Source organism: Armigeres subalbatus, chromosome 3 (assembly GCF_024139115.2).
Source record: "Armigeres subalbatus isolate Guangzhou_Male chromosome 3, GZ_Asu_2, whole genome shotgun sequence".
Lineage (NCBI taxonomy): Eukaryota > Metazoa > Arthropoda > Insecta > Diptera > Culicidae > Armigeres > Armigeres subalbatus.
In genome coordinates, this window is record NC_085141.1 from 94917053 (window position 1) to 94943059 (window position 26007).

The window sequence follows — 26007 nt, forward strand, 5'->3', positions numbered from 1 at the left end:
ACCGGCTTCATAGTGCTGGGAAAGATGCGCCAACGTGTGATTGAGTGGCAGCTCATCAACGCAAGGATGTGCAAGCTGAGGATAAAAGGTTGTTTCTTCAACTATAGCATCATCAACGTGCACTGCCCATACGAAGGGAGACCCGACGACGAGAAAGAAGCGTTCTATGCACAGCTGAAGCAGACATACGATGGATACCCGCACTGCGGGACGTCAAAATCGTCATCGGTGACATGAAGGCTCAGGTAGGAAGGGAGGAAATGTATAGACCGGCCATCGGACCGGATAATCTGCATACCGTATCGAACGACAACGGCCAATGATGCATAAACTTTTCAGCCTCCCGCGGAATGGTAGTCCGAAGCATTTTCTTCCCCTGCAAGAATATCCACATGGCCACATGGAAATCACCTATTCAAGTAACGGAAAACCAAATCGACTACGTTCTAATCCACGCCAAATTCTTCTCCGACATCACGAACATCCGCACTAACCGCAGTGCGAATATTGAATCCGACCACTACCTCGTTGCAGTATGTCTACGCTCAAAACTCTCGACGGTGTACACCACGCGTCGGAGTCGTCCGTCGCGGCTAAGCATTGGGGTAGACTAGCCCAAGACTACGCGCAGCAGCTGGAAGTGGCACTCCCAACAGAAGCAACTAGGCGTCAGCGTCGCAGATGGCTGGATAGATATTCGATCCACCGTTGAAAGCACCGCAAGCGCTGCACTTGGCACGGTGCTCCCGAATCAAAGAAACGACTGGTATGACGGCGAATGTGAGCAGTTAGTTGAGGAGAAGAATATTGCTGCAACACCGCATGAGGGCGAACGAGGCACGATTCAAACGGGCGCGGAACAGACAAAACTCGATTTTTCGGAGGAAAAAGCGCCAGCAGGAAGATCGAGACCGTAAAAGGACGGAACAACTGTACCGCGCTAATAACGCACGAAAGTTCTATGAGATGTTAAACCTTTTACGTAAGGGCCACGTGCCACAGCCCGATATGTGTAAGGACATAAACGGGAACCGGTATTTATGGGTGAACGCTCTATCACAGATCAGGTGTTCGCCGTACGGCAGGTATTGCAGTCTGCAATTTGCAGATATGCCGCGAATACAACGTGTCCACAATCAATCGGGACCAGCTATGGCAGCTAATGTACGAAAAAGTATTTTCTGATAAACTGATTCGGTTGTTCAAGGCGACGATGGACCGGGTGATATGCGTAGTTCGAGTTTCAGGGGAATTCTCGAGTCCCTTCGGAACGCGCAGAGGGTTACGGCAAGGTAATGGCTTTCGTGTCTGCTATTCAACATCGCTTTGGAAGGGGTAATACGAAAGGCAGGGATCGACACGAGTGGTACGTCTTCTTCTTATTCTTCTTCTTCTTATTGGCATTACATCCCCACACTGGTACAGAGCCGCCTCGCAGCGTAGTATTCATTAAGCACTTCCACAGTTATTAACTGCGAGGTTTCTAAGCCAGGTTACCATTTTTGCATTCGTATATCATGAGGCTAGCACGATGATACTTTTATGCCCAGGGAAGTCGAGACAATTTCCAATCCGAAAATTGCCTAGACCGGCACCGGGAATCGAATCCAGCCACCCTCAGCATGGTTTTGCTTTGTAGCCGCGCGTCTTACCGCACGGCTAAGGAGGGCCCCTACGAGTGGTACGTCCGTCCAGTTATTGGCACGTAACCTTAAGAAGATGGAGGAAGTCTACATCGGACTGAAAAGCGAAGCTGAACGGATTGGACTAGTCATCAACACGTTGAAGACGAAGTACATGATAGGAAGAGGCCGAAGAGAGGTCAATGTAAGCCACTCATCGCGAGTTTCTATCGGTGGTGACGAAATCCAGGTGATAGAAGAATTTGTGTACTTGGGCTCACTGGTGACTGTTGAAAATGATACCAGCAGAGAGAAATTTGGAGACGCATGGTGGCTGGAAATCGTACGTACTTTGGACTCCGCAAGACGCTCCGATCGAATAGAGTTCGCCGCCGTACCAAACTGGCAATCTACCAAACGCTCATTAGACCGGTAGTCTTCTACGGACAGAGACCTGGACGATGCTTGTGGAGGATCAACGCGCATTTGGAGTTTTCGAAAGGAAAGTGCTGCGTACCATCTATGGTGAGGTGCAGATGGCGGACGGTACGTGGAGGAGGCGAATGAACCACGAGCAGCATGAGCTGCTGGAAGAACCATCCATCGTTCACACCGCGAAAATCAGACGACTGCTGTGGGCCGGTCACGTAGCCAGAATGTCGGACAGTAAACCGGTGAAAATGATTCTCGACGTAGATTCGATGGGCACAAGAAGGCGAGGTGCGCAGCGGGCAAGGTGAATCGATCAGGTGGAAGATGACTTGCGGACCCTCCGTAGACTGCGTGATTGGCGACGTGTTGTTGTTGTCGGCCTCAGGGTGAATTGCTACGATACGAGCCAAGAGCCATCGAGTTACCGACGATGATTACCATTAGATCTGGTAGCAAGTCTGAATTCTTCAAGAAGCCTTTAGTGTCTTGCTGTGCTTCCAAAATTGGTCGACGTGGGCTTGAAGTTTCCAGCAGTGGTCTAGTTGGCTGGTTGGAATTGTTCGTAGGTCTGGGTCGGGCAGCTAGGTCATTTGGATCCTCGTTTGATGGAAGCAGCGGCCGCGAATTCATTTTGGCCTCGATTTGCGCCAGGATGGTACTCATGTCCTCGTAAGATAGGCGCGACGCTACAATCTGGCGGTTAGCGACGTCAATCGTCTAGACGCATGTGCTGTGGAGTGTGGGTTCGATTCCCGCCCCGGTAGAAGTAAACTTTTCGTAAAGCGAAAAGTTCTCCTTTGGTCCACTGGGTGTTGTGTGAATGTCCTGTCCGTTGTCTCATGCTAGATGTTAAGTGTTCAGTCTGTGCGATCTCTGGTCGAAGACGGTGATTCTGTCTTTTCTTTTCATGGCTGATTCCCACAATCCGCCGAAGTAGGGTGCTTTGGCGGAGTGAGATGCCATGTTATGTTCTCTTCAGCACAGAAAGAAATGATTTGGCCTTCATTGCCTGTGAGCATAGTGAACAATATCGGCAATATCGTTTTTGGCACCCTCGAAGTTCTTCCCATTGTCCGAATGGATGTGCCACGGTCGGCCACGATGGTATATAAAACGGCGTCCTGTAGCCGAGAAAGCAGAGGTAGGCAATTCACTGACCAATTTCAAATTTACCGACTTTGTGGCGAAACACACTAAGAGTCTCAGTCTCTTTTGTGGGTGCCGCACGTTTGTGGATTGTTTTTAGGTAGAATGGAGCAGCGTAGTCAACTCCCACAATGCTGAACTGGGGATCACTCTGGCTGCGGGCAATTGACCTATTTGTTGCTGAACAGGTAGAGGGTTGATTCGACAGCATCGGAAGCATGTTCGCACGACACTTCGAACTAATCTACGTCCATCGATCGGCCAAAAATCTTCACGTATCGCTGACAGCAGTGCTCGTCCGCCGCCATGCAGTAGTTTACGGTGATAGTACTCGGCAACGAGTCGCGTGAAAGGATGCGATTTTGGTAGCAGAGCAGGATGTTTGCTTTGATAAGGTAGCAGAGATAGACTGAGCCGACCTCCCACTCTCAACACTCCTTCTGGATCAATAAACGGACTCAATTTACGAAGGGGAGAACGCTTTACGACTCCTTGGCCATTCTGCAAAGCTATTGTACGTCGTTTGCGAATGAATCGTTTTGCGCCAGGTAGGTGAGTGTTGCTTTGGCCTTCTCTATATGTCTGGGACATAGACTGGCAGAAACTGGTTGGAGTAGATTTAGCTGAGTACGACTTTTGGTGCAACAGTTTGAAACAAATCGTTGGCAATATGCAACTACATTAAGAAGGCGAGTATAGGAGGACCAGCGAAGGAACCACGGATTGTATGATGATGTTGTTGGTGTCACTGCTGCGGCAATGGTTCACAATTCTAGCTCCTCTTCGGATACAGTTGATGGAGCTGATGCTGGCCAGTTTTGCGCTCGATGAGATAACCAATCGCCAAAACTTGCTCTCTATAGATTCCTTTACACTTGTACCTTCTTCTTCTTCTTGGCATTACATCCCCACACTGGGACAGGTCGCCTCACAGCTTAGTGTTCATTAAGCACTTCCAAAGTTATTAACTGCGAGGTTTTTAAGCCAGGTTACCATTTTTGCATTCGTATATCATGAGGCTAGCACGATGATACTTTTATGCCCAGGGAAGTCGAGACAATTTCCAATCCGAAAATTGCCTAGACCGGCACCGGGAATCGAACCCAGCCACCCTCAGCATGGTCTTGCTTTGTAGCCGCGCGTCTTACCGCACGGCTAAGGAGGGCCCCCATTACACTTGTACCACGTGATACCAATTCAGCGGAATTTTTGCAGCCAGCGAGATGATTCCAATTACATCCATGGGTAAAGTTTTGAATCTCGGAGACGCGGTTTGCGATGTATGTTTTCCAGGTGTTTGGAGGAGAACGTATCCACTGTAGCGTTATAACCGAATCCGACCAAAAGAACGCAGCGGAAACATTGATGTTTATTGTCTCATTGATTCGTTCGTATAGATGTGCACCCAAAACAGCAGCGCAGAGTTCGAGCCGTGGGAGGCTGACTCGTTTCAAAGGTGCTACGCGCGACCCATACCATCAGCGTATCGTCGTGCAGCATTGTACAGAGTAGATGCTCAAGAATGGTGCTCCACGAATCAGTTGGTTCTCCAAGCTGCCTCAAGAATTTCACGTGTGTTTCAATCTGGTCAACCAAACCATGCAGGGTAGACGCAGACTCCTTCTTCATTCGCTGAACGTCGAATAGTGCCTTATGCTTCTTCAAAAGATACTCATTGGAATACCGACATTTGAGTGCATCCCACGCCCAGTTGTAGTTGTCCGAGGTTATCGCTATAGCTTCGATGGACTGAGCAGCTTCCCCCTTGACAGCCGCCCTCAAGTAGTGAAACTTTTGAATACCCGTACATTAGCATTCGAATGGATCAAAGCGAGGAAAGTATCGTGAAAGGTGAGCCATTTCTGGTAATCGCCGTCGAATTCCGGAAGCGAGGTAGTCGGAAGCTTGATCCCAGAGAGAGTGGAGTTGGTTGGAGCAGAACAGGGATTGCGCGCGTTAAGAGAAGTGGGAGGCATTTTTGATAGCAAATCTGCCTTTATTGCAAAAAGCCGAGTTTCATAATCGCAACGAACCGCGGCATGTGCTACCCTACCTTCCTCTGTCGTAGCTAAGTCCTCTAATTCCTCTTGTACCGGTTCTATGCTGGCCCAGATGTTGACCACATGACTCAATCGAAGCGATACTTGCCCTTGGCCTCTTGCAGCGTCTTAGCTCTCGATGAATGCCTCTGCTCGACCTAGCGAAGTGAGCAGCGTGGTCTTTGTGGCGACGAGAATATCAGTTCAGCAATCATAGTCACAACAAACGGCTTTCGTAGATGGTAAATCTGTCCAAAAAATAGATCACGGTAGACCGGACCACTGGAAGTTTAGCAACTTGGAAAGGTACTCACCTTATCCAAGGCAAATCGTGCCTTGAATTATTTAAACAGCCAACAGGAACAGCCTCAAGCGTTGCAAATCTTGATTTTTGGCCGGAGAAACAGAACACGAATTTCATCGATGGTGGATCTTATCCAAGGCAAATTGTACCTTGAAATATTGAAACACCCAACAGGAACAGCATCAAATGATGATGATTGGGTTTTATTGCCGCAGGAATGCTTCACCACTATGAAGTGTTCCACTTAAGCCACACCCGATAGCAAAACTGCTTGACCGAATCCACCTAGGAGCTGCAGGAGTAGTAGCTGGCTACGAAAGGTTGCAAAAAAGCCAATAAACTCTTCGTCTTTTGGCGAATCAAAACAGAACTGACCTAGGCAATAACTTTCGTTTTCTACTGGACTGCAGCTGATCTCCTAGAGGTCAGAGGTCTCCTAGAGATCATCGATCAGGTGCAGCGCCACCGAAGGATACATGTTTTTGTGAGCAGTAGCGCTATTTGAATCGGTAATATCCAGACCTGCAGTGAATTTCTAGCAATACATTTGCAATCATGATATGACTGATCATTGTGATAATCTTCTATTGCAACGATTAGCTCCTTGTACCCTTAGTATAAATTAGGTCAAGTTAGGTTAGTTAAGGTTTAGTTAATATCAAGATATGCTATGGATAAGAACAAACATTGATCACTTCTTACAAATAGCATAACTTGATCTCCATATTATATTTAGTGCAAAATATTGATATTGTCGTCTGATCAGTTTTGAGTAATACTATCCTTTACAAACTTTGTAAATTGTATACTAGAAAGTCAAAATAAAAAATACAGTTGCTCGTGAACTGACACGTACGAAACCGATGCTCTCTACATATTATGAAATAGGCAGATCAAGAACAGCATATTTTGATTGTCATCGTGATACGGTATTATCACTTCAAAAATGGAAAAAATGAAAATTTGTCATTTCTCAGGTATAGCCACAGACAAACAGACATAACAGCGACAAAATGTGGCTGAATAATTTACTACTCAGTTAATACTACATCATCTGATATGCATGTATGCAATGAAAATCTGGGCGAACTTGTCACCAAAAGAACCCACTGTAAATATCAAACATGTAGGAATACGATGCGCGCTGCTCTTATTAAATTAATTAGCTATAAATTTTATTGAAAACAAACATTGAATTGGTGGTCGATAGGAAATATCTATGGAGTTCCGTCTGTTTGGCTGTGGTATAGTGCGTATCTTATCAGCAAAAATTGTCACCCCACTGCAAGGGTATATAAACAAAACGAAGATTATATTATCCGAAACATACACCCAGCGTTGCAACTTCAGTTCAGTTGTTCTGTTCAACGGTCATCACTCACAATGGATCTGTACTATGCTGCACATTCACCTCCTTGTTGGTCGGTCATATTACTAGCCCGACAGTTGGACTTCAATCTCAACCTAAAACCAATCGATACTACTGCCGGGGAGCACAAAACAGAGCATTTTCTTAAGGTAATTACGATCGAATCTAATAATACGAACCATAATCACGATTATTTGTCACGCTTCTCAGATCAATCCGACCCATACGATTCCTACGCTGGCAGTAGACGATGAGTATGCCTTAAGTGAATCCCGAGCCATTTTAGTCTATCTGATTGAATCGCAAACCGATGGTAACCACCCGCTGTATCCGAAGGACGCCAAGACGCGTGGTCTCATCCACAACCGTTTAGATTTCGATTTGGGAACCTTCTACAAACGAGCCTTCGACTACTTCATGCCCCTGTTCAGGACTGGTTCGTTGGGTCCCGAAGAAAACAGCGCCAAGTTGGATGAAGCCTTTGGTTTCTTGGAAGCTTTCCTAGGTAAAACCCGGTATGTGGCCGCCGATCACCTTACGATTGCGGACATTTCGCTGGTAACTACTGTGAGTACGTTGGACATATGCTATTTCGACCGTTCAAAGTTTGACAAGGTGGCCGCTTGGCATGACGCTTGCAAGAAGGAGCTCGTTGGATACGAAGATGTCGTCGGAAAAAGTTTTGCGGGGTGGAGGAAGATTTTGAAGAAACCAGAATAAAATGCGAAAAAGATTAGGTACCTATTGTAGCAGATAAGTTTAAAGATTTCAAAAATCGAAATTCAGGTAAATAAATTTCTAAATTTTAAACAAATATGTTTTATTGTGCTTCCTTCATTGATGAGTCAAACCGTACCCAGTGATGCATTCGCCAAATAATTCCACAGCAGCTGAGCTATTATTATGTATTCCCAGGTATTTTCTATTTGAGACTTGATTTGAATCGATTCTGGCTTCTGCGATCACTGAGCTTGCGATTGATAATGAACATTTGAAATGGAGGATGATATTTAAAAAAAAAAATGCACGGGAAAGCATACGATTTTTTTTTTAACTCTTCTAAAAAAAAATGTAGAAGTAATTTAAATAAAAACGGTTAGCAGTAAGGGGTTGGACTTTTCGGCTCTGCTGCGAGGGCATGAAAGTGATGCCTGCAAACAAGGACCATCATCAGTCCGTCGTGGAGTTCCTCGAGCTCCACAAGTATGATTACTACACTCATGACCACCCCGGCACAAAGCCGCTCAAGGCTTTTCTGCGAGGGCTCTACGACATGAAGCAAGTAGATTTAATTGCGGAACTCGAGAGCTGCGGCCGTGCACTAGATCGTTCGTCACGACAAGACGAGGAGATATCGTAACCAGCTTAACCTGGTCCACCTGGAGCATGGCTCCACCACGTGGAAGGACCTGAAGCTGGTCGGCGTTATAAATTACACCGTAGTTGATTCGGAGCGATATCGGCCAGTGCACCGCGACGTTACGCAGTGTACCAACTGCTTCAACTTCGGGCACGGCACCATAAACTACCGTATGAAGCTGCGCTACAACAAATGTGGCGAACCCCATCCGACCGAAGAGTGCGACAAGATGGAGATGGCTGATCCCAAAATCGCCAACTACGGCGACAAACATTGGGCTACAACCAAAGACTGTCCAAAAAGTGGACGGCGTTTTTGGAAATCCTTAAGAAGGCCTCCACCAGGACCCTGCCGCAAAAGAACCGCGTTCCTGCTCTCAACGAGACGAATTTTCTGGCCATCCCAGATTTCCGACGAGCGATACCAATAATTCCACCTTTGCAACCTCACAAAAGGCTGGCAGCCGCTGCAGCATCTATTCAAGCTCCACCACCACACGCTCCATCCACCAGCGAATAACCCCCACTCCCCCCTGGATTCCGTCGTCAGGACAATGAGTCCCTTCCGGCCGAGGTCGACCCACCGCTCTGCACAGCGGAGCAGCTAGTTCCGATTTTTACCCAACTGGCAACGAGACAACGCGGGTGCAAAACACGCTTCGACCAAATCTTCACCCTGGACATAGTCGTCATTGAAAATGGCTACTAGGGTGGAACACTTACTCATTTAAGAGCAAAATCATTGTGCTGGCTGGTTTCCTCGGCGAGAGAGATATCGATGTGACCTTCATCAAGGAAACGCACCTGAAGCCCGAGGTGAGTGTACATATTCCGGACTTCCGCATGGTGAGACTCGATCGGTCCAACTTCCGTCGGAGTAATAACCCTCGTCGTGGCCTACTGCCTAACTCAAGCCAACGAGATCGATGGTACTTCGGCTGCCCTTCGGAAGGACATTGTCAAACTTAAAATGGATGATCACATCTTACAACCGATCGTGTACCAGAAGCTCAGCTCAGATCACTTTCCGGTAGTGGTCGAAATCGATGCGTCGATCAACCGTCATCAACTCTCTAGACTCTCACTACCATCGAGTGAACTTTTTTTTTTTTTTTTTTATTTTTTTTTATTTTATTTTTTTTTTTTTTTGTTTAACTAATTTTATTTGCTAATTATCTAATACATGCATTCATCTCTTAGACTAGGTGTTCCGTGTTTTCTTAACACTATCATCCTTATTTGCTATGTTACGCTTTTAGTTATTATTAATTCAATTGCCTCTGGCAGTTAGAATTTTTTCCTCTGGTTGAATTGAACCATGTAGGAATTACAATGTTTTCAACTTAAACTAAACTTAACCTATTTTATACTAAGGGTACAAGGAGCTAATCGTTGCAATAGAAGATTGCAACGATTTTTGTCTAAAATTGGAAATTATTTTGTTGGACATTTGTTGCAATGTCTCAATATTAGAAATTCTATGAAGTTCATTGGTACTATACCACGGAGGCAACTTCAGAATCATTTTCAAAATTTATTTTGAATCCTCTGGAGTGCCTTCTTTCTGGTATTGCAGCAACTAGTCCATATTGGCACAGCATACAACATGGCAGGTCTAAAAATTTGTTTGTAAATCAAAAGTTTGTTCTTAAGACAAAGTTTTGATTTTCTGTTTATAAGTGGATATAGGTAGACACTTAATATATTTGTTACATTTGGCTTGAAGGCCTTCAATGTGATTTTTAAAAGTTAATTTTGATCTAGCAGAAGTCCTAAATATTTGGCTTCGCTTGACCGATTAATTGGAACCCTATTCATAGTGACAAAATGTCTGCTAGAAGGTTTCAAATAAGAAGCTCTCGGCTTATGTGGGAAAATTATAAGCTGAGTTTTGGAAGCATTCGGGAAATTTTCCATTATCGCAAGTAAGTGGAGAAACTATCGAAACTATTTCCAATCTACTACAAATGACACGAAGGCTTCGCCCTTTGGCTGAAAGACCCGTGTCATCTGCAAACAAAGATTTTTGACACCCTGGTGGTAAATCAGGTAAGTCAGAAGTAAAATGTTATACAATATGGGCCCCAGTATGCTGCCTTGGGGACACCAGCCCTTACAGGTAATCTATCAGATTTAGTATTCTGATAGTTTACCTGCAGCAAGCGATCTGATAAATAATTTTGGATCAGTTTAATGATGTACAGAGGAAAATTAAAATTCATCAATTTTACAATCAAACCTTCATGCCAAACACTGTCAAATGCTTTCTCTATATCAAGAAGAGCAACTCCAGTCGAATATCCTTCAGATTTGTTGAGCCGAATTAAGTTCGTAACTCTAAATAACTGATGAGTGGTTGAATGCCCATGGCGAAAACCAAATTGCTCATCAGCAAAAATAGAATTGTCATTAATATGAACCATCATTCTATTTAAAATAATCTTTTCAAACAGTTTGCTTATTGAAGAAAGCAAACTGATTGGGCGATAACTAGAAGCCTCAGCTGGATTTTGTCCGGCTTCAAAATTGGAACAACTTTGGCGTTTTCCATTTATCTGGAAAGTATGCCAATTGAAAACATTTGTTAAATAAATTAACCAAAAAGAATAAAGAGCTCTCAGAAAGTTTTGTTTATAGTCATGCAGAAAATACCATCATCACCCGGGGTTTTCATATTTTTAAATTTTCTAGTAATAGATCTCACTTCATCCAAATTGGTTCCCAACGAAGGGTCAAAAACATTCTCTTGATTGAGATTGTCTTCGAAGCTCCGTGTAACCTGATCCTCAATTGGACTAGTGAGACCTAGACTAAAATTATGGGCACTCTCGAACTGCTGAGCAAGTTTTTGAGCCTTTTCGCCATTTGTTAATAAAATTTTATTTCCCTCTTTAAGCGCTGGAATTGGCTTTTGAGGTTTTTAAGAATTTTGTTAATTTCCAAAAGGGTTTCGAACTGGGATCCAACTTCGAGACATTATTCTCAAAGTTGGTATTTCTCAGAATAGCGAAACGTTTTTAATTTCATTTGCAAATCTCATAAATAACTTTCAACGCGGGATCGCGAGTTCTTTAGTATTGCCTTCTGCTCACATTTTTAAGACGGATCAGTAGCTGAAGATCGTCGTCAATAATAATGGAGTTGAATTTAACTTCACATTTCGGAATTGCAATGCCTCTGGCTTCGACGATTAAATTTGTCAAAGATACGAGAGCATTATCAATATCACTTTTGGTATCGAGAGGAATATCAACATCAAAATCCCTATCGATATACGTTTTATATAAATCCCAATCAGCTCTATGATAATTAAAAGTAGAGCTGATTGGATTATAAATGGCTTCTTGTGAGATTTCAAATGTCACAGGAAGGTGATCAGAGTCAAAGTCAGCATGAGTTACCAATTGGCCACACAGCTGACTTGAATCCGTTAAAACCAAATCAATTGTAGAAGGATTTCGACTGGAAGAAAAACAAGTTGGTCCATTGGGATATTGAATAGTATAATATCCCGCAGAACAATCTTCAAATAAAATTTTACCATTGGAATTGCTTTGAGCATTATTCCATGAACGGTGTTTGGCATTGAAGTCACCAATTACGAAGAATTTTGATTTGTTGCGAGTCAGAATTTGAAGATCAGCTTTCAACAAATTCTTTTGCTGCCCATTGCATTGGAAAGGCAAGTAGGCTGCAATGAAGGAAAATTGTCCAAAATTTGTTTCAACAGAAACTCCCAAGGTTTCAAAAACTTTGGTTTCAAACGAAGAAAATAATTTATGTTTGATACGTCTATTAATGACAATGGCGACCCCACCACAGGCGCTGTCAAGACGATCATTTCTGTAGATAAAATAGTTTGGATCTCTTTTAATGGAGAGTCCTGGTTTTAAATACGTTTCAGTTATAATGGCAATATGCACATTATGAACTGAAAGGAAGTTGAATAATTCATCTTCCTTACCCTTTAGAGAGCGGGCATTCCAATTTAGAACTTTCACACAATTATTTGGATCCATTGAATCGGAGTCCGATAACAATTTTTTGTGTGTACTTTATACCAACCTGAACAGCTTCAGGTATGGTATTTGCTTTGAACATTGCATCAATCATGTGATGCAATTGTTCAGTTAAAAAATCAAAATCGGAAGCAGTCATGCTACCTGAATCGGCAGCATGACCATTATTTTCCGTTGGGACATGGGTATAAACCTCATTTTGAGAAGAGAAATTTTGTCTACCAGCAGCGATGTTTGCATACGTAGGTACATTGGAAAAATTTGAATTTACTGAAGTGCTTGCTACCCGTTGACGAGCGGCAAAATTTGTTTGTGAATTGTGGTGGGTATGAATTGCTCGACCGGTAACTGGTTTCGAAATTTGAGCGTTTGAAAAATTTCTACCCGTCGAATCTGGGATCCGATTGGAATTTCCGTCATCAATTTTGCACGGGAATTCAAAACTTTTTGCGTGAAGGGCATTCCCAGAAATTGGATTTATGATTGCCCCCACAGTTTGCGCACTTAAATTTATTGGAATCTTCTCTCACAGGACATGCGTCCTTGGCGTGAGAGGTTCCACCACAAATCATGCATTTAGCATCCATGTGACAATGTTTGGTTCCATGACCCCAATTTTGGCACTTACGGCACTGGGTAGGGTTTTGGAAATTTCCCCCAGGCCTGCGGAAATGTTCCCATGTAACACGGACATGAGACATAATACAGGCCTTTTCCAAACTTTTCATATTATTTAATTCACTTTTGTTAAAATGAACTAAATAAAATTCTTGAGAAATGCCCCTCTGGGAAGTACCAGAGTGGGATTTCTTTTTCATCTTAATTACTTGGACTGGTGAAAATCCAAGTAATTGAGAAATTTCAATTTAATCTCATCCAGTGATTTGTCATCACTGGGGAGACCTTTCAAGACGACTTTGAACAATCGCTCAGTTTTGTCGTCGTATGTGAAGAATTTATGGCGCTTCTCAGTTAAATAGTGAAGAAGACGTTTGCGATCGTCAAAGGACCCCGGCAAAACGCGGCAGTCACCCTTCCTAGCAATCTGAAATGAAACCTTGATCCCCTGAAGGTTACTCAAAATCTCATTCCGGAAGCCAGAAAACTCGGCAACAGATACCACAATTGGCGGAATCCTTTGCTTTTTCGCATGAATCGAATCACCTGGGCTAGAGGTAGATTCGATTTGCTCAATTCATCATTAATCAAATCGAACTGATTGCTCAGTTCGATTGGAGAAGAATTATTTCCGATATTAGAGTTAGAAGGAATATCTGAATTCTCCAGCTTCCTTCTATTTTTCCGCGCTTGGGCAGGACGGTCTTGAAACCTTGTTTCTTTGAAGGAAGTGGAGAATTCAGAGACTCCCCCTTCCTCTTGTTTTTGTTAATACTCATTGCTGAGCGTGGAGACGTGACCTTCTAAGAGGTTTTTTCCCAGAACGGTGTCCCTGCAGGATTACCACCGCTTGTCGGAATTTTACTTCCGCAAACGGGTCCAACGTAAAACGAAGGCACGGGTCCTTGCAAAGATCGTAACGGGATCAGTAGGTACAAATAGCGCTAAGAAGCACCGTTGAAATTAAAAAAGCTTCGGGTAGTATTAAAAACTTCCTTCCGCAAAGAGAGAAAGAACCGCACAGCACGAAAGCACGATGCGGTCTGCCATCGAGTGAACTGTTAGTGGTTCCAGCAATGCGTTGACATCAACCGCCACTGCGCCATCGAAGAGGCAATCTCCAACGGCTCGTCAGGTAAGCAACCAGTACTGGTAGTTTTCGTGATCGTCATGTTAAAGTGAAAACAGTTGCATTTTCATTTTCAAAAGACCAAATGAAAATGTAGCGGGTTCCCGGTCACCTGTCACATTATAAGCAGTCATAATGGGAATGTTGCTTTGATTTGAAATCCAAATTTCTAAATAGTTTTGATAGATCTGTGCAAATGACGATGACTAGTCGATAAAATGATTAGATTGTTCCTGGTTTTCGAGTTATAAGTAACATTATTGAAGGAAAAACAGCTTGTTTACAATAGTTTGATGCGCTTTCATGAAATAAAAAGCCGTGAAAATTTAGCGGAATTCCGTTCATTGTTTTTGTTTTCTTTGAAAGTAAGAGAGAATAGAATGTAAATATCGCGTGACCTCTCTCAATGAAAATATAAATCTCAGTACTGTAAGCAACACCCTAACCATTGACACCCTCACCAAAGATCTCATCCGTCTTCGCAGACAGTATCAACGTACTGATGGGCTGCCTGTACTCAAAACCCGTTGCAATTGCTTGATCAAAGTAATCCAGGCAAGAATGGTGGACCTCAGAAATAGTGTTTTTTGTCAATAAGGTCCGCGCTCTCTCAGACTGTGCTAAGCCGTTCTGAAAGTTGACCAATATTCTAAAATCCAAGCCTCGACCTATTCCAGCTTTCCCGTTAGACAGCAATGGCTCTAAGGATCGCTTGATAACTCTTGCAGAGAAGGTCGCCGAAATAGGTCGTCAATTTGTCAGCTCGCACAATCTTGGACTGAACATCATCAGTCCACAGGAAGCAGCCGTTAACGAGTACCTATATGCTAACAACATCCATCTTATTCCCAACGACTTCTCGGAGGAGTTGGAGATCTCAGCTGGCGAATTGGCAGCCTATATCAAATCGCCGAAAAACATGAAGGCCACAGGCTTCGACAGCATCCTGAATCTCGAGCTCAAACATATGAGTGCTCCCTTCTTCGAGCATCTTTCGCTGATCTTTAATCAGTGTCTCCGGTTCAGCTACTTTCCATAGTCCTGGAAGTCAGTGAAAGTCATCCCCATTCGTAAGCCTGGGAAGGATCCTTCCTCCCCCAAAAGTTATCGTCCCATCAGTCTTCTCTCAGGGTTATCCAAGCTATTCGAAAAAGCTATTCTTCACAGGTAACTTGAGTCTGCCGAAAATCTCAACATCTTGCTCGAGGAGTAGTTTGGTGCGGTCGAACAACCGTACACTAACTGAACCGAGTTAAAAACGTCCTCAGACGGAACAAGTTTGCCTCAAAAACATTGGCAAGGACATTCCGGGTCTCAATCAGCAGAGAGAAGAGCTCCAATGCGCACAACATCGTCGCAGGCGTCCCCCAGGGCAGTATCATCGGGCCCCTGCTTTTCAATCTGTTCACCTTCGACATGCCAGAACCTCCAGAAGGCAGCATTCTGTCTCTGTTCGCAGATGACACCTCCATTGTCTACAATGGTAGAGTGATCAGAGCGCTAGTGGCAAAACTCCAACGAGGGGTGGATGCCCGACAGAGTACTTCACCAGCTGGAAGATCTGTATCAACGCGGCGAAGACGCAGGTCATCATTTTTCCCCACTCTAAATCGTCTAAACTTGTTCCGCCTGGGGACTGTAAAACATCCTCAATTGCACGACTGTGGAATAAGCCAATGATGCCGACTACCTTGGCTTGACCCTCGATAGCAAGCTTATTTTTCCGACAACAGGTTGACAAGACAGCGACAAAGCTTGATGTCTACAAGCAAATCATCCTCCCTGTGATCGATTACTGCATGCCGGTCTGGGAGAGAGAGTTCAAAATAAGTTCCTGAGGATGATCCTCAACACTCCTCCCAGGACACGAACTTCTGAGGTCCACCGTCTGGCTGGTATCAAAACACTACACGAGCGCTTTGGTGAGGGTAAAGATCGGTTTAGGGTCCGTTGCTTGCACTCGGATCAGGCAGCCATTAGCGCGCTTATACCCAATTAGAATATCAAATTGTAATGTAAATATGTAGATAGGCTATCATATTATTAGTTTTTAAGTTAAGTTAGAAGTCAAACCAATGCCTTTTCGGCTGATTTGTAGTATATTGCAATGCATTGTTTTAATTAGAATATGAATTAGCACTACCGCAATAATAGGCTCAAAGGATTCTATTTAACTAAAAAGTTGATTTTTCATCATTTTGAACGGAATATTGCCAAACAAAAGCTGTTCTAGTCGTTAATTCGAATAGTTTTAGCGTACCCACAATTCCCAAGTAACATTTCAAGTTTTATTCCGCTCTAGGAATGGTTTTCAAGATCAAATAACAAGAACTTACAATAAAACTCAATACTACAGAACAACCTTTTGATGATCACTATATGGCCAAAAAGCCCTCTTTAGCCCAAGTAACATTTTGAATTCTATTTAGATTTATTTAAGTTTTATTGCAGTTTTATCAAGGCTTCACATAAACTGTAGAGTTTTATCATAGTTTTCGTCTAGTCCAAGTAACCTCAACGCTAAATTCTCTTATAATAGTTTTATGATATGTTCCAGGTCCATCTTAAGCTGTTCATTTTAATAAATTATCCAGCAAGAGCACTTTATCCTAATTGAAACTAAATAGTTTGGGAAAGTTTTATGGTACTCTCCATTAAAAAAGAACGATCTTGAGAATTCCATTAAATGTAGAACTTCCTCTAAACTATGTGGTTTTGTTTAAGAGAAAGTGCTCTTGTTGAAGAATACATCAAAATAAACAAACATAATGTCAAATTTGGGCCCTCCTTGGCCGTACGGTAAGACGCTCGGCTACAAAGCAAGACCATGCTGAGGGTGGCTGGGTTCGATTCCTGGTGCCAGTCTAGACAATTTTCGGTTTGGAAATTGTCTCGACTTCCCTGGGCATAAAAGTATCATCGTGTCCCAAGTAACATTTTGAGTTTTATTATAGTCTATTAGCAGTTTTGGAGAGCAAATTTTCAAGACTAATAATAAAACTAAAATCTACATGACAATCTCTTGATGACCGCTACAAGATTATGTTATGACTAAGTGGACCACTCTTGAGATCGTCTTCAAAACAAGTTCAAGGTTTCTCATAAGAGTTCCATAAAACCACTGTCAAAAAAAGGGAATTTCTTTTCCGTGGAGCTTTTTGTTATTGTTTTGAAGAAAAGGATAATCGTAGAAATGGAAGAATGAAATAAAAAAAAACAACATCACGGACATGGATGAAAAATAATGTTCAATTATTGGAAATTGGATGCCCAGAATTCGTTCGCGTGCTTGAAAATTTTTCTGCGCGTTCGAATTTCTGGTGAAAACAGGTAAGAAAATCAGTTTGATCAAGTGCGCCGTCGTAATAGTGTGATTTACGGCCAATTAATTAGTGTAAATAATAAATCGATATGCTGCCATTTTTTCTGGTGGCATTCTGATTTGCAAGGGAACATATCTCTTGCTTCAAATTTTGAAAATCATCTTGAAATGCAGCGATTATTACTAATCTAATGACAATGCATTTTGTAAAAGATTTACGCCGATACAAAATTATTTTTTTCTACCAGCATGGCTGCTACTACACTGTGGGCAATTTTGACGGCCAAAATAACATTTTGCATAACTTTCAAATTCAATAAGTATTTTGCTGGAAGTTGGTGTAATCTGTTCCTTACGATCAGTTTTCTTCACGATGCTTCTATATTCAATTGGAACTTGGCTGGTTTTTCAACTTTGTGGTCAATTATCATATAATTTGTGTTATCACAGTAATGAATATTTCATACTATTGAAAGCTTTTGTATATGGAATCTTCGTCATTACACCATTCGTTGTGTATTCGCATTTATACCATTTTAATTTACCGGAAGTAAAAGGATATAGTTTGCTTGATTTTTATTGTCTGTTTCATTTTCAGAAGTGGAATTTGACCAATAAACAACAAAATTTTATATATGTGAATGCCCAGTTCGGAAAATTTAGGTGTTTATTGTTTTCTTTGTTCAAATATTTGGGGAACATGGAAAGAAACATCTGTTTTTAGCCATTCGGTTGACCATAGTTCATGAAGTTCAACATAAACATTGTGTTCTTGTACAATACCGTTATAAACCTATTTAAAACTACTAAGTTTTATTTAGGTTTTGCGTAAGACATGACTTAGACCAATATATTCGGCTTTATGACAGTTTTCAAAACTGGTTTTATCAGAGTCCTCAAGATAATCATTAGGGCTCTAATAAGCTCATAAAGCCTTTGACATTTGTGGTTTTATTAAATGTTTTATTACGATTTTGAAGATAGCTACAAGTCTTCCAATAGGACTAATCTCGCGGCATTGAGCAAAGCAGTGATAAAGCCGTTAAAAAACTTAAATAAATCTATGAAGTCTTGAAATTGTTACTTGGGTGTTAGCCTCATGATATACGAATGCAAAAGTGGTAACTTGGCTTAGAAACCTCGCAGTTAATAACTGTGGAAGTGCTTAATGAACACCAAGCTGCGAGGCGGCTCTGTCCCAATGTGGGGATGTAATGCCAATAAGAAGAAGAAGAAGAAGACCAACTGGGTACAACACACAGGCAAATTTCTCCAGTTTTCAACGGACGGTTGAGCTACGGAACAAATACTGACAAGTTAAGTATTTATTAGATAGATTTTTAAAATCCTTAACATATTGTTTCAAAATCGCGAGCAAAAAATTTTCTTTATTGCAATCATGCGTTCCCACTACTGAAAAACATCACAAACATGGAAAACAAAACATTTTGCGCTCGAATTCTTTGTTTTCGATAGTTATTGATATACCTAGATAGATATTAGGAACCCGAGGAGCAGTAACCCTATTGAGTTTTAATTTAATTCAGCATTTTGTGCAGATAATCAGTTTAATAAATATTTATCGGCGAACTCTTTTCAAATGAACGACTTGCTTCCAATGGATATGTAAACAACATGTTATAGTGTTAGCACCAGTACTATTTAGTTTTATTCAAGACAAACTAAGCTTCGTCAAGATTGCGACAAATCTAGCTCAATTTATCATGTTCCTGCGTAAAGCTAACAGGTTTTGTATAAGATAAAGTGGTTTTAATCTAATCTTATGATGGTTTTCGATAAAACAATTGAAATCATGGCGGATTATCGTCTGCGTCAAATTTCTTGATGGAAGCCATTTCTATATGAACGCTAAAAACTATTTGTTTTTCATTTTAAATGCATGAGTCCTTTCATAGATTGGGGCCTAAAGCAAATATTGTTACATCTGCGAAAGTAGATGTAGAAAAAAAAGTAGAGCAAACATTATTTTTTTGGATGCGTACATTTTTTTAAATAAAAATGGTTTTTCAAAATAATACTATAATACTGCAATATAAATAAGGCGCATACATTATTTGTTACATTTATTCAGAAAAAAATCGACAAAGTGATTGTGGCATGTAGAATTACATGATCACAATGCAATTAAGTTTCAATTTTTCAACGTATTCATCATCATTTTCATCATTATGAGATACTGTTCGATTTGGTTCAGACAAAGTTCAATATAAACAAGTATAAACATCAGCGGATCTAGATAACGAAAACACATGCTGTCAAATTCCTTAGTAATCCTAACAGGGTTTTATGCTAATCTTTCATGCCATCATAAGTTCACTTTGATAAAACTAATAAGTTTTAAGCGAACCTTGGAAAATGGTCTTGAAACCCTTCTCAAAAGTGGGCCTCTTTCGTATTATAGTGGTTTTATGGATGTCTTGGAGCAAGCTTGTAGCATAATTGGTTTTAAATGTGGTTTTAAGGTACAAGTCTAGAAGTGTGCTTCAAGTGCATCATAAAATTAATGTTGTTACTTGGGTAGATTACCACTATAATCCTATTATAAGAGTATAAAAAAATTCGTTTCAAGCTGCCCGCAAAAAAGGGAATTTGGCTGCGGCAGCCGTCAAAAATGTTGCTGTGAAAAAGAGAAAAAAAACTTTGCAAACAAATAATAACAAACTAAATTGTTGATGAAAATCATGATGAGGATGACTACAAAATAATACTTTTTTTCAGGTTTGTTTTCCAATGAACTTTCATGAAAATGAGGTGCGCGTTCGATTTCATGATGAAAGCTAGTTCAAAAATGAGATTGGACACTACGCGCCCGCAAAATAATATAGTTCTGGGCAATAAATTTAAAATTATTATAACATCAATTTCGTGAATCTTCACTAAATATATTGATAAAAACAATTACCAAAAAAGTGTCTTTCGCGGTGATAACACCGTCTAATAATAAATTTCAGTAATAAATTTCACTGACTTGAAGATGGTTATCCATTTCCAATATGGCCATCATAGATTTCGGTCAGAAAAATGTTCCTCTTATCAAAAACTGTTATAAAATCTTTGCAATGAAAATATTCTTATTGGGGCTATTCTTATTTGATCGAGCATTGAAAATAGGACTTTAATACCTTCTACATTATAACCGTAGAGCTGCTCACAAGACCAATCGACATTTGACGTTTGAATCTTTTTCAGCAGATTTATTAGAAGTTTATTGATAGCAATTAGATCACCAATAAATCTGAGCAACTAGCCATGGTGACTGCTGTCATAAATCTGCTATAAGAATTGAATAAATCCATAAAGCTTGGAAATTTTTACTTGGGTTGATTCTAATGCTATTATATCCAGAATGGACTACTATAATAACACTACCGCAACATTAGGACATACCACAACGATACGACGTTTTACCCTAACACAAAAATTTGGAAAATAAAAATAGGTTTTACTACTACATATTTTACTATAGGACTTAATGAATAAATAACTTAAGGTAACTTTTTGGAATTAGGCCTTTCTTAGCCTTGCGGTAAGATGCGCGGCTAACAAATGAAATCATGCTAAATCAAATATCTATTTCTGGTATGATCCAAGACATTTTCGGGTTGGGAATTTTCTCGACTTAACATCGCATGAATGTGTCATCATCATGTTAGCCTCATTATATATGATTATTTATAAATGTTTTTTTTATCAGAATTTCGCGTGGAATTTCTTCGGAATAGCTACGCAAATTTGCTCGGAGTTTTTACGGAGAATACGTCGCAACATTTTAGGAAATTCTAAGAAAAACTTTCCACTGGAAAATCTACTAAATTTACACGGGAAATTCTTAGGAATAATGAATAATGACGATTGTGAGATGATCTTTTTTCGCAATTTACATGAAAAACCAGCGTTGTGCTGTAGTTTAAAGTAGACTCCTGTAAAATTCAACTTAAAAATAAAAGATAATGTCGAGGACGGCGCACATGAAAAAAATGAACTTATAGAATAATTTGCGTAACTGTCAGGTAAAATGGCGACAAGGAAAGCTACAAACTACAAAAAACAAATTCAATTTTTATAAAAACCAAGATATAAAAATCTTTTATTGGTGTCAGCTGTTTCGTTGTTGAAATAAAATTAAAACTTTTAACTAACATGCAATTACTCCATTTACACAACTGGGCCTTTTGTAACCGATTGCCTCTATATATTATGAAATAGCCAGAAACCTGGCAGATCAAGAACAGCTCATTTTGATTGTCATCCTGTTTCGAAGTAATATCACTCCTAAAATGGAAAATTTCAAATTTATCATTTCAACGGTATATTCACAGACAAACAAACGCGACAGCTACAACATTTTTACTGAACACTTCACTACTCAGTTAGCCTACTCTTATCTGGCGTACATGTATGCAATGGAATGTGATAACCTTTATAATAAAAAAAAATAAAAACGAACGAATACGACGAAATACACGCACGCTTCTTTTTGTGAAATTAGGAATCATTATAATTTAAAAAGACCATTGAACTCGATAGGATAATCTAAAGAGTTGCGTCTGTCTGGCTGTGGAATAGTCCTTATCTTATCAACAATTAAGGTTACCTCACTGCCAAGGTATATAAACAAAACGAAAATGGTATCCGAAACATACACACTGAGTTGCAAGTGCTATTCAGTTCTTGGACCAAAAGGTCATCATACGCAATGGATCTGTACTATACTGCACTTTCACCTCCTTGTTGGTCGGTCATATTACTAAGCCGACAGTTAAATTTTCCCCTCAACTTAAAACCAATCGATACTACTGCCGGGGAGCACAAAACAGAGCATTTTCTTAAGGTAATCATAATCGAATCTAGCAATACGAACCATAATCACGATTATTTGTAACGTTTCCCAGATCAATCCGACTCATACGCTTCCTGCGTTGGCAGTAGATGAATATGCCATAAGCGAATCCCGCGCCATTATGATCTACCTGATGGAATCACAAACCGATGGCAACCACCCGTTATATCCGAAGGACGTCAAGACGCGTGGTCTCATCCACAACCGTTTGGATTTTGATTTGGGAACGTTTTACAAACGAGCCATCGACTACTGCATGCCCCTGTTCAGGATTGGTTCGTTGGGTCCCGAAGAAAACGCCGCCAAATTGGACGAAGCCCTAGGTTTCTTGGAAGCTTTCCTAAGTAAAACTCAGTATGTGGCCGCCGATCACCTTACGATTGCGGACATTTCACTGGTAGCTACCGTGACTACGTTGGACATATGCTATTTCGACCGGTCAAAGTATAATAAGGTGGCTGCTTGGTACGACACTTGCAAGAAGGAGTTGATTGGATACGAAGATGTCATCGGTGACAGTGCTGCGGGGTGGAGGAAGCTTTTCAAGAAGCCAGCATCAGAAGCAAAGTAGCTAACTTATTATTCAAGTCAATAAATTTGATGAGAACGATTTTATCCAGCTTTTAACAAGGCAATACTGCAATTTTTCCATTGATGAGTCAAACCGTACTCAGCGATGCATTCGCTAAAGCAATTAAGCGTTCGTTACTATTTGAAGCGATTCTGATTCCTGTGTTCACTGATCAACAGTTTGTGATTGACCATGAAAAATATAGATGAATCACCCTTACCACACGCAAAACAAGTTTTTGTGAGGAGCGTATTAATTGTGGCTTTGAATTTTCAAATAACGATTCCATGCTACAATCATATTTTATAATTGATTTAAACAACAGAACCTAATGTACTTGTAGTTCACATAAGCTGAAATGGTTAGAGCACGGTGAGGATCTGTCAATATCGGTATAGTAAAGGAATCGTCGATTTTAAATTCGACTTCACACTTTTGAAAAAAGTTTCTAGATTTCAATTTCATTTTTCTATTAGGCACGATATAATTAAGTTTAGTGTCTCGATACTTTGTGGGAACATGGGGCGGTTGGTTGTGACCAACGAGACACGCACAGGCAATTGAAACGTGACTGATTTTTTCATCGTTTGTCGCCATCGACAGACGCCAACGTCACGTCGTTTTCTCACTTTGGAACGGGATGCCAGTTTTAGCAACCGACCGGCCGGGTTCCGTATGCTGCTAGACCAGAAGAGAAACTAATATTTTGTGCTCTAATAAGGTGCACCTCTGATCCATGCGAAGACCACATATTCTTTTTGCTAATACTTCAATGGCAAATTATTTTAAATTCAGTCACATAGGAATGATGGGCAATCTCAAAAATACCATTCAAATAATGTCTACATAATATATACTTTTGTTTATAGTTCAAACTTTAAAACATTTCAATAAACGCATTATCATGCCTTCAGCTAGCCTAATCTAATCGATACATCCTGAAATTTAACAAGCTTTGAGGGAGCGGATTAAATTTATGTATTTTTATTTATGTTTATTGGGAGCAGGGAAAAGTCCGCTTGAGTTGAACAATTAGAAATTCATTAGCTCTCACTCAAGCGGGCGCAAAACCTCCTCATCTTTTCTATGCATCAACAGATTACAATTAATATCCAAATGATACAATTCGGCTTAAAACTTCATCCAACAAAATCTAGGCCTAGCTACTTGTTGATTAGAAGGTGAGAAAAGTTCGTATGGATAGTGTTACGAGTCGAATGGAGCAGCTATTTAATATCCGACACATGCTAGTAAATGGCTCATTGTGACCATAATGCACCATGAAGAAAGAGGAGAGAACGAGAGCAAAGGTTCCTATAGCTTACATTAATATTTAGCAAGGAAAGCAGTGGAGGACAGTCGATTCTCGATTGCAAGAGATCTGCAACGAATATCGCCTGAGAAGTATTGCGACGGACTGTTAAAAGCTCTAAATCTATATGCTTGCAACGGTTTTCATAGCTTCGTAAGTTTGAAGAATGTCTCCATGAAGAGCGACGTAAAGCGTAGTGTATAAATTTGCGTTGAACGGATTCTATTCTAGCAATATTGTTCTTATAATATGGAGCCCACGCTGCGGAACAATATTCTAAAATCGATTGAGCCAGTGGACATCATCGAAATTCTTTGCAATTCGGAATATAAAGCCAAGGGTGTGAGAGGCTTTTGAAGTTACGTACGCAATATGCTCTCTAAACGTTAGCTTAGAATCTAACATCACCCCGAGGTCTCTGACAGAAGATTCTCGCCGGTGACTAGTGGAACCGTTTTTGTAGTCGTAGGTAATAACAGAACGTTTACGGGAGAATGACATATAAGAACATTTATCAGCATTGAGTACCATTTGATTTAAATCAAACCAGTTTGCAAACAAATCCAGTTGTGATTGTAGGAACAAGGCATCATCGAGATTTTTTATAATCCAGTACAGCTTGAAATCATCGGCAAATGAGAGCTTGAAAGACTGATAAAAACAAGTGGCCCAAGATGGCTACCTTGGGGCACTCCTGAAGTCATCGGAAAATAGGATGAAATGCAATCTCTAATTTTAATTGCCATTTCTCGATTGCTCAGATATGACTGGAGCCAGTTCAGGGGAGGTCCGGAAAATCCGAGACGCGCGAATTTAGCTACGGCGATTCTATGATTGATTTTATCAAAGGCTGCTGTAAAGTCCGTATAAATCGAATCCACCTGTTGTCCTTTCTGAAGAACCTTAGTGATGGTTGACGAATAAACAAGTAGGTTGGTAGTTGTTGATCGTTTGGGGATGAAGCCATGTTGATCCTCTGATATATAACCCAGATAGTTGTGAGATTTTTGGCACGGCAAATGCTGGGTAAAGCGTACCATTGGTACTTCGCGTACCTGAAGGAATAAAATAGACCCCATCTCGCGGTCCTTAGCATCTTACCCAGCAACTCCTATCCCTACCTCCCCGCGGTGCTGGCCGGGATACGAGCAACCTTAGGGAAGATCGGGTAACCAACCCCGGTGGGAACTATGGTCGAATGCTGACAGGGAAGGAGGGTTTGCTCCTCTCCGGAGGTGCAAATCTTATTGAGCGTCTATTCTCCATGTCAGGATCGGCTCACAACAGCGTCTGTTCTCCATGTTAGGGGCGGCTGATCATCGTCCGAGTGCCAGCGAGGGACTCTAAGTGAAACTGTGCACCATGGTCCACCGGAAATAAGGAGGAATGGTCCTCCGGAAATTTAGGGGGTTTGGTGTCAGGCCCTGCAAGCCAGCCTTTAAAAATCTTAAGCAACGAACAATCAACAAGAGAGTACGGACCGGAACCATCGGCGAAGACCACTGCGACGAAAAGGGACTAGCGATTGGAAACTCGGTTCGTGGAACTGCAAATCTCTCAACTTCATCGGGAGCACACGCATACTCGCCGATGTGATCAAGGACCGTGGATTCGGCATCGTAGCTGACAACAACGTTAGTCGTGAAATACGAAGGCGCATCATCTGTGGAAGTCGGGCCTACTACGGGCTCCAGAAGAAACTGCGGTCGAAGATTCGCCACCGCACCAAATGTTTCATGTACAAGACGCTTATAAGACCGGTTGTCCTCTACGGACACAAAACATGGACAATGCTCGAGGAGGACTTGCAAGCACTCGGTGTATTCGAGAGACGGGTGCTTAGGACCATCTTTGGCGGTGTGCAAGAAGACGGTGTGTGGCGGCGAAGAATGAACCATGAGCTC

The 26007-nt window shown here is 41.3% G+C and overlaps 3 protein-coding genes and 1 long non-coding RNA gene across 7 annotated transcripts in view; 2 read left to right on the forward strand and 2 right to left on the reverse strand.

Moving 5' to 3' along the window:
* The window catches only part of LOC134221109 (transcription factor HNF-4 homolog), a 371046-nt gene that overhangs the window by 21126 nt on the left and 323913 nt on the right, over positions 1-26007 (reverse strand). The window lies entirely within an intron of this gene.
* The window catches only part of LOC134221112 (uncharacterized), a 52068-nt gene that overhangs the window by 9847 nt on the left and 16214 nt on the right, over positions 1-26007 (reverse strand). The gene's annotated exons all lie outside the window — the stretch shown is intronic.
* On the forward strand, positions 3730-7726 carry LOC134227925 (glutathione S-transferase D2-like). Its single transcript, XM_062709629.1, has 3 exons — positions 3730-3748; positions 6880-7061; positions 7123-7726. Exons 1-3 carry the CDS (start codon positions 3730-3732, stop codon positions 7630-7632), a joined length of 711 nt encoding a protein of 236 aa, XP_062565613.1. The 3' UTR covers positions 7633-7726.
* On the forward strand, positions 22063-22791 carry LOC134227929 (glutathione S-transferase 2-like). The gene is made up of 2 exons (XM_062709639.1): positions 22063-22211; positions 22273-22791. The coding sequence occupies exons 1-2, from the start codon at positions 22077-22079 to the stop codon at positions 22789-22791; spliced, it is 654 nt and encodes a 217-aa protein (XP_062565623.1). The 5' UTR covers positions 22063-22076.

Coding starts and splice junctions, on each gene's coding strand:
- LOC134227925 (XM_062709629.1), top strand. Junction 7,062..7,122: donor AAACAGAGCATTTTCTTAAG/GTAATTACGATC, acceptor CACGCTTCTCAG/ATCAATCCGACCCATACGAT.
- LOC134227929 (XM_062709639.1), top strand. CDS start 22,077: ATGGATCTGTACTATACTGCACTTTCACCTCCTTGTTGGTCGGTCATA. Junction 22,212..22,272: donor AAACAGAGCATTTTCTTAAG/GTAATCATAATC, acceptor AACGTTTCCCAG/ATCAATCCGACTCATACGCT.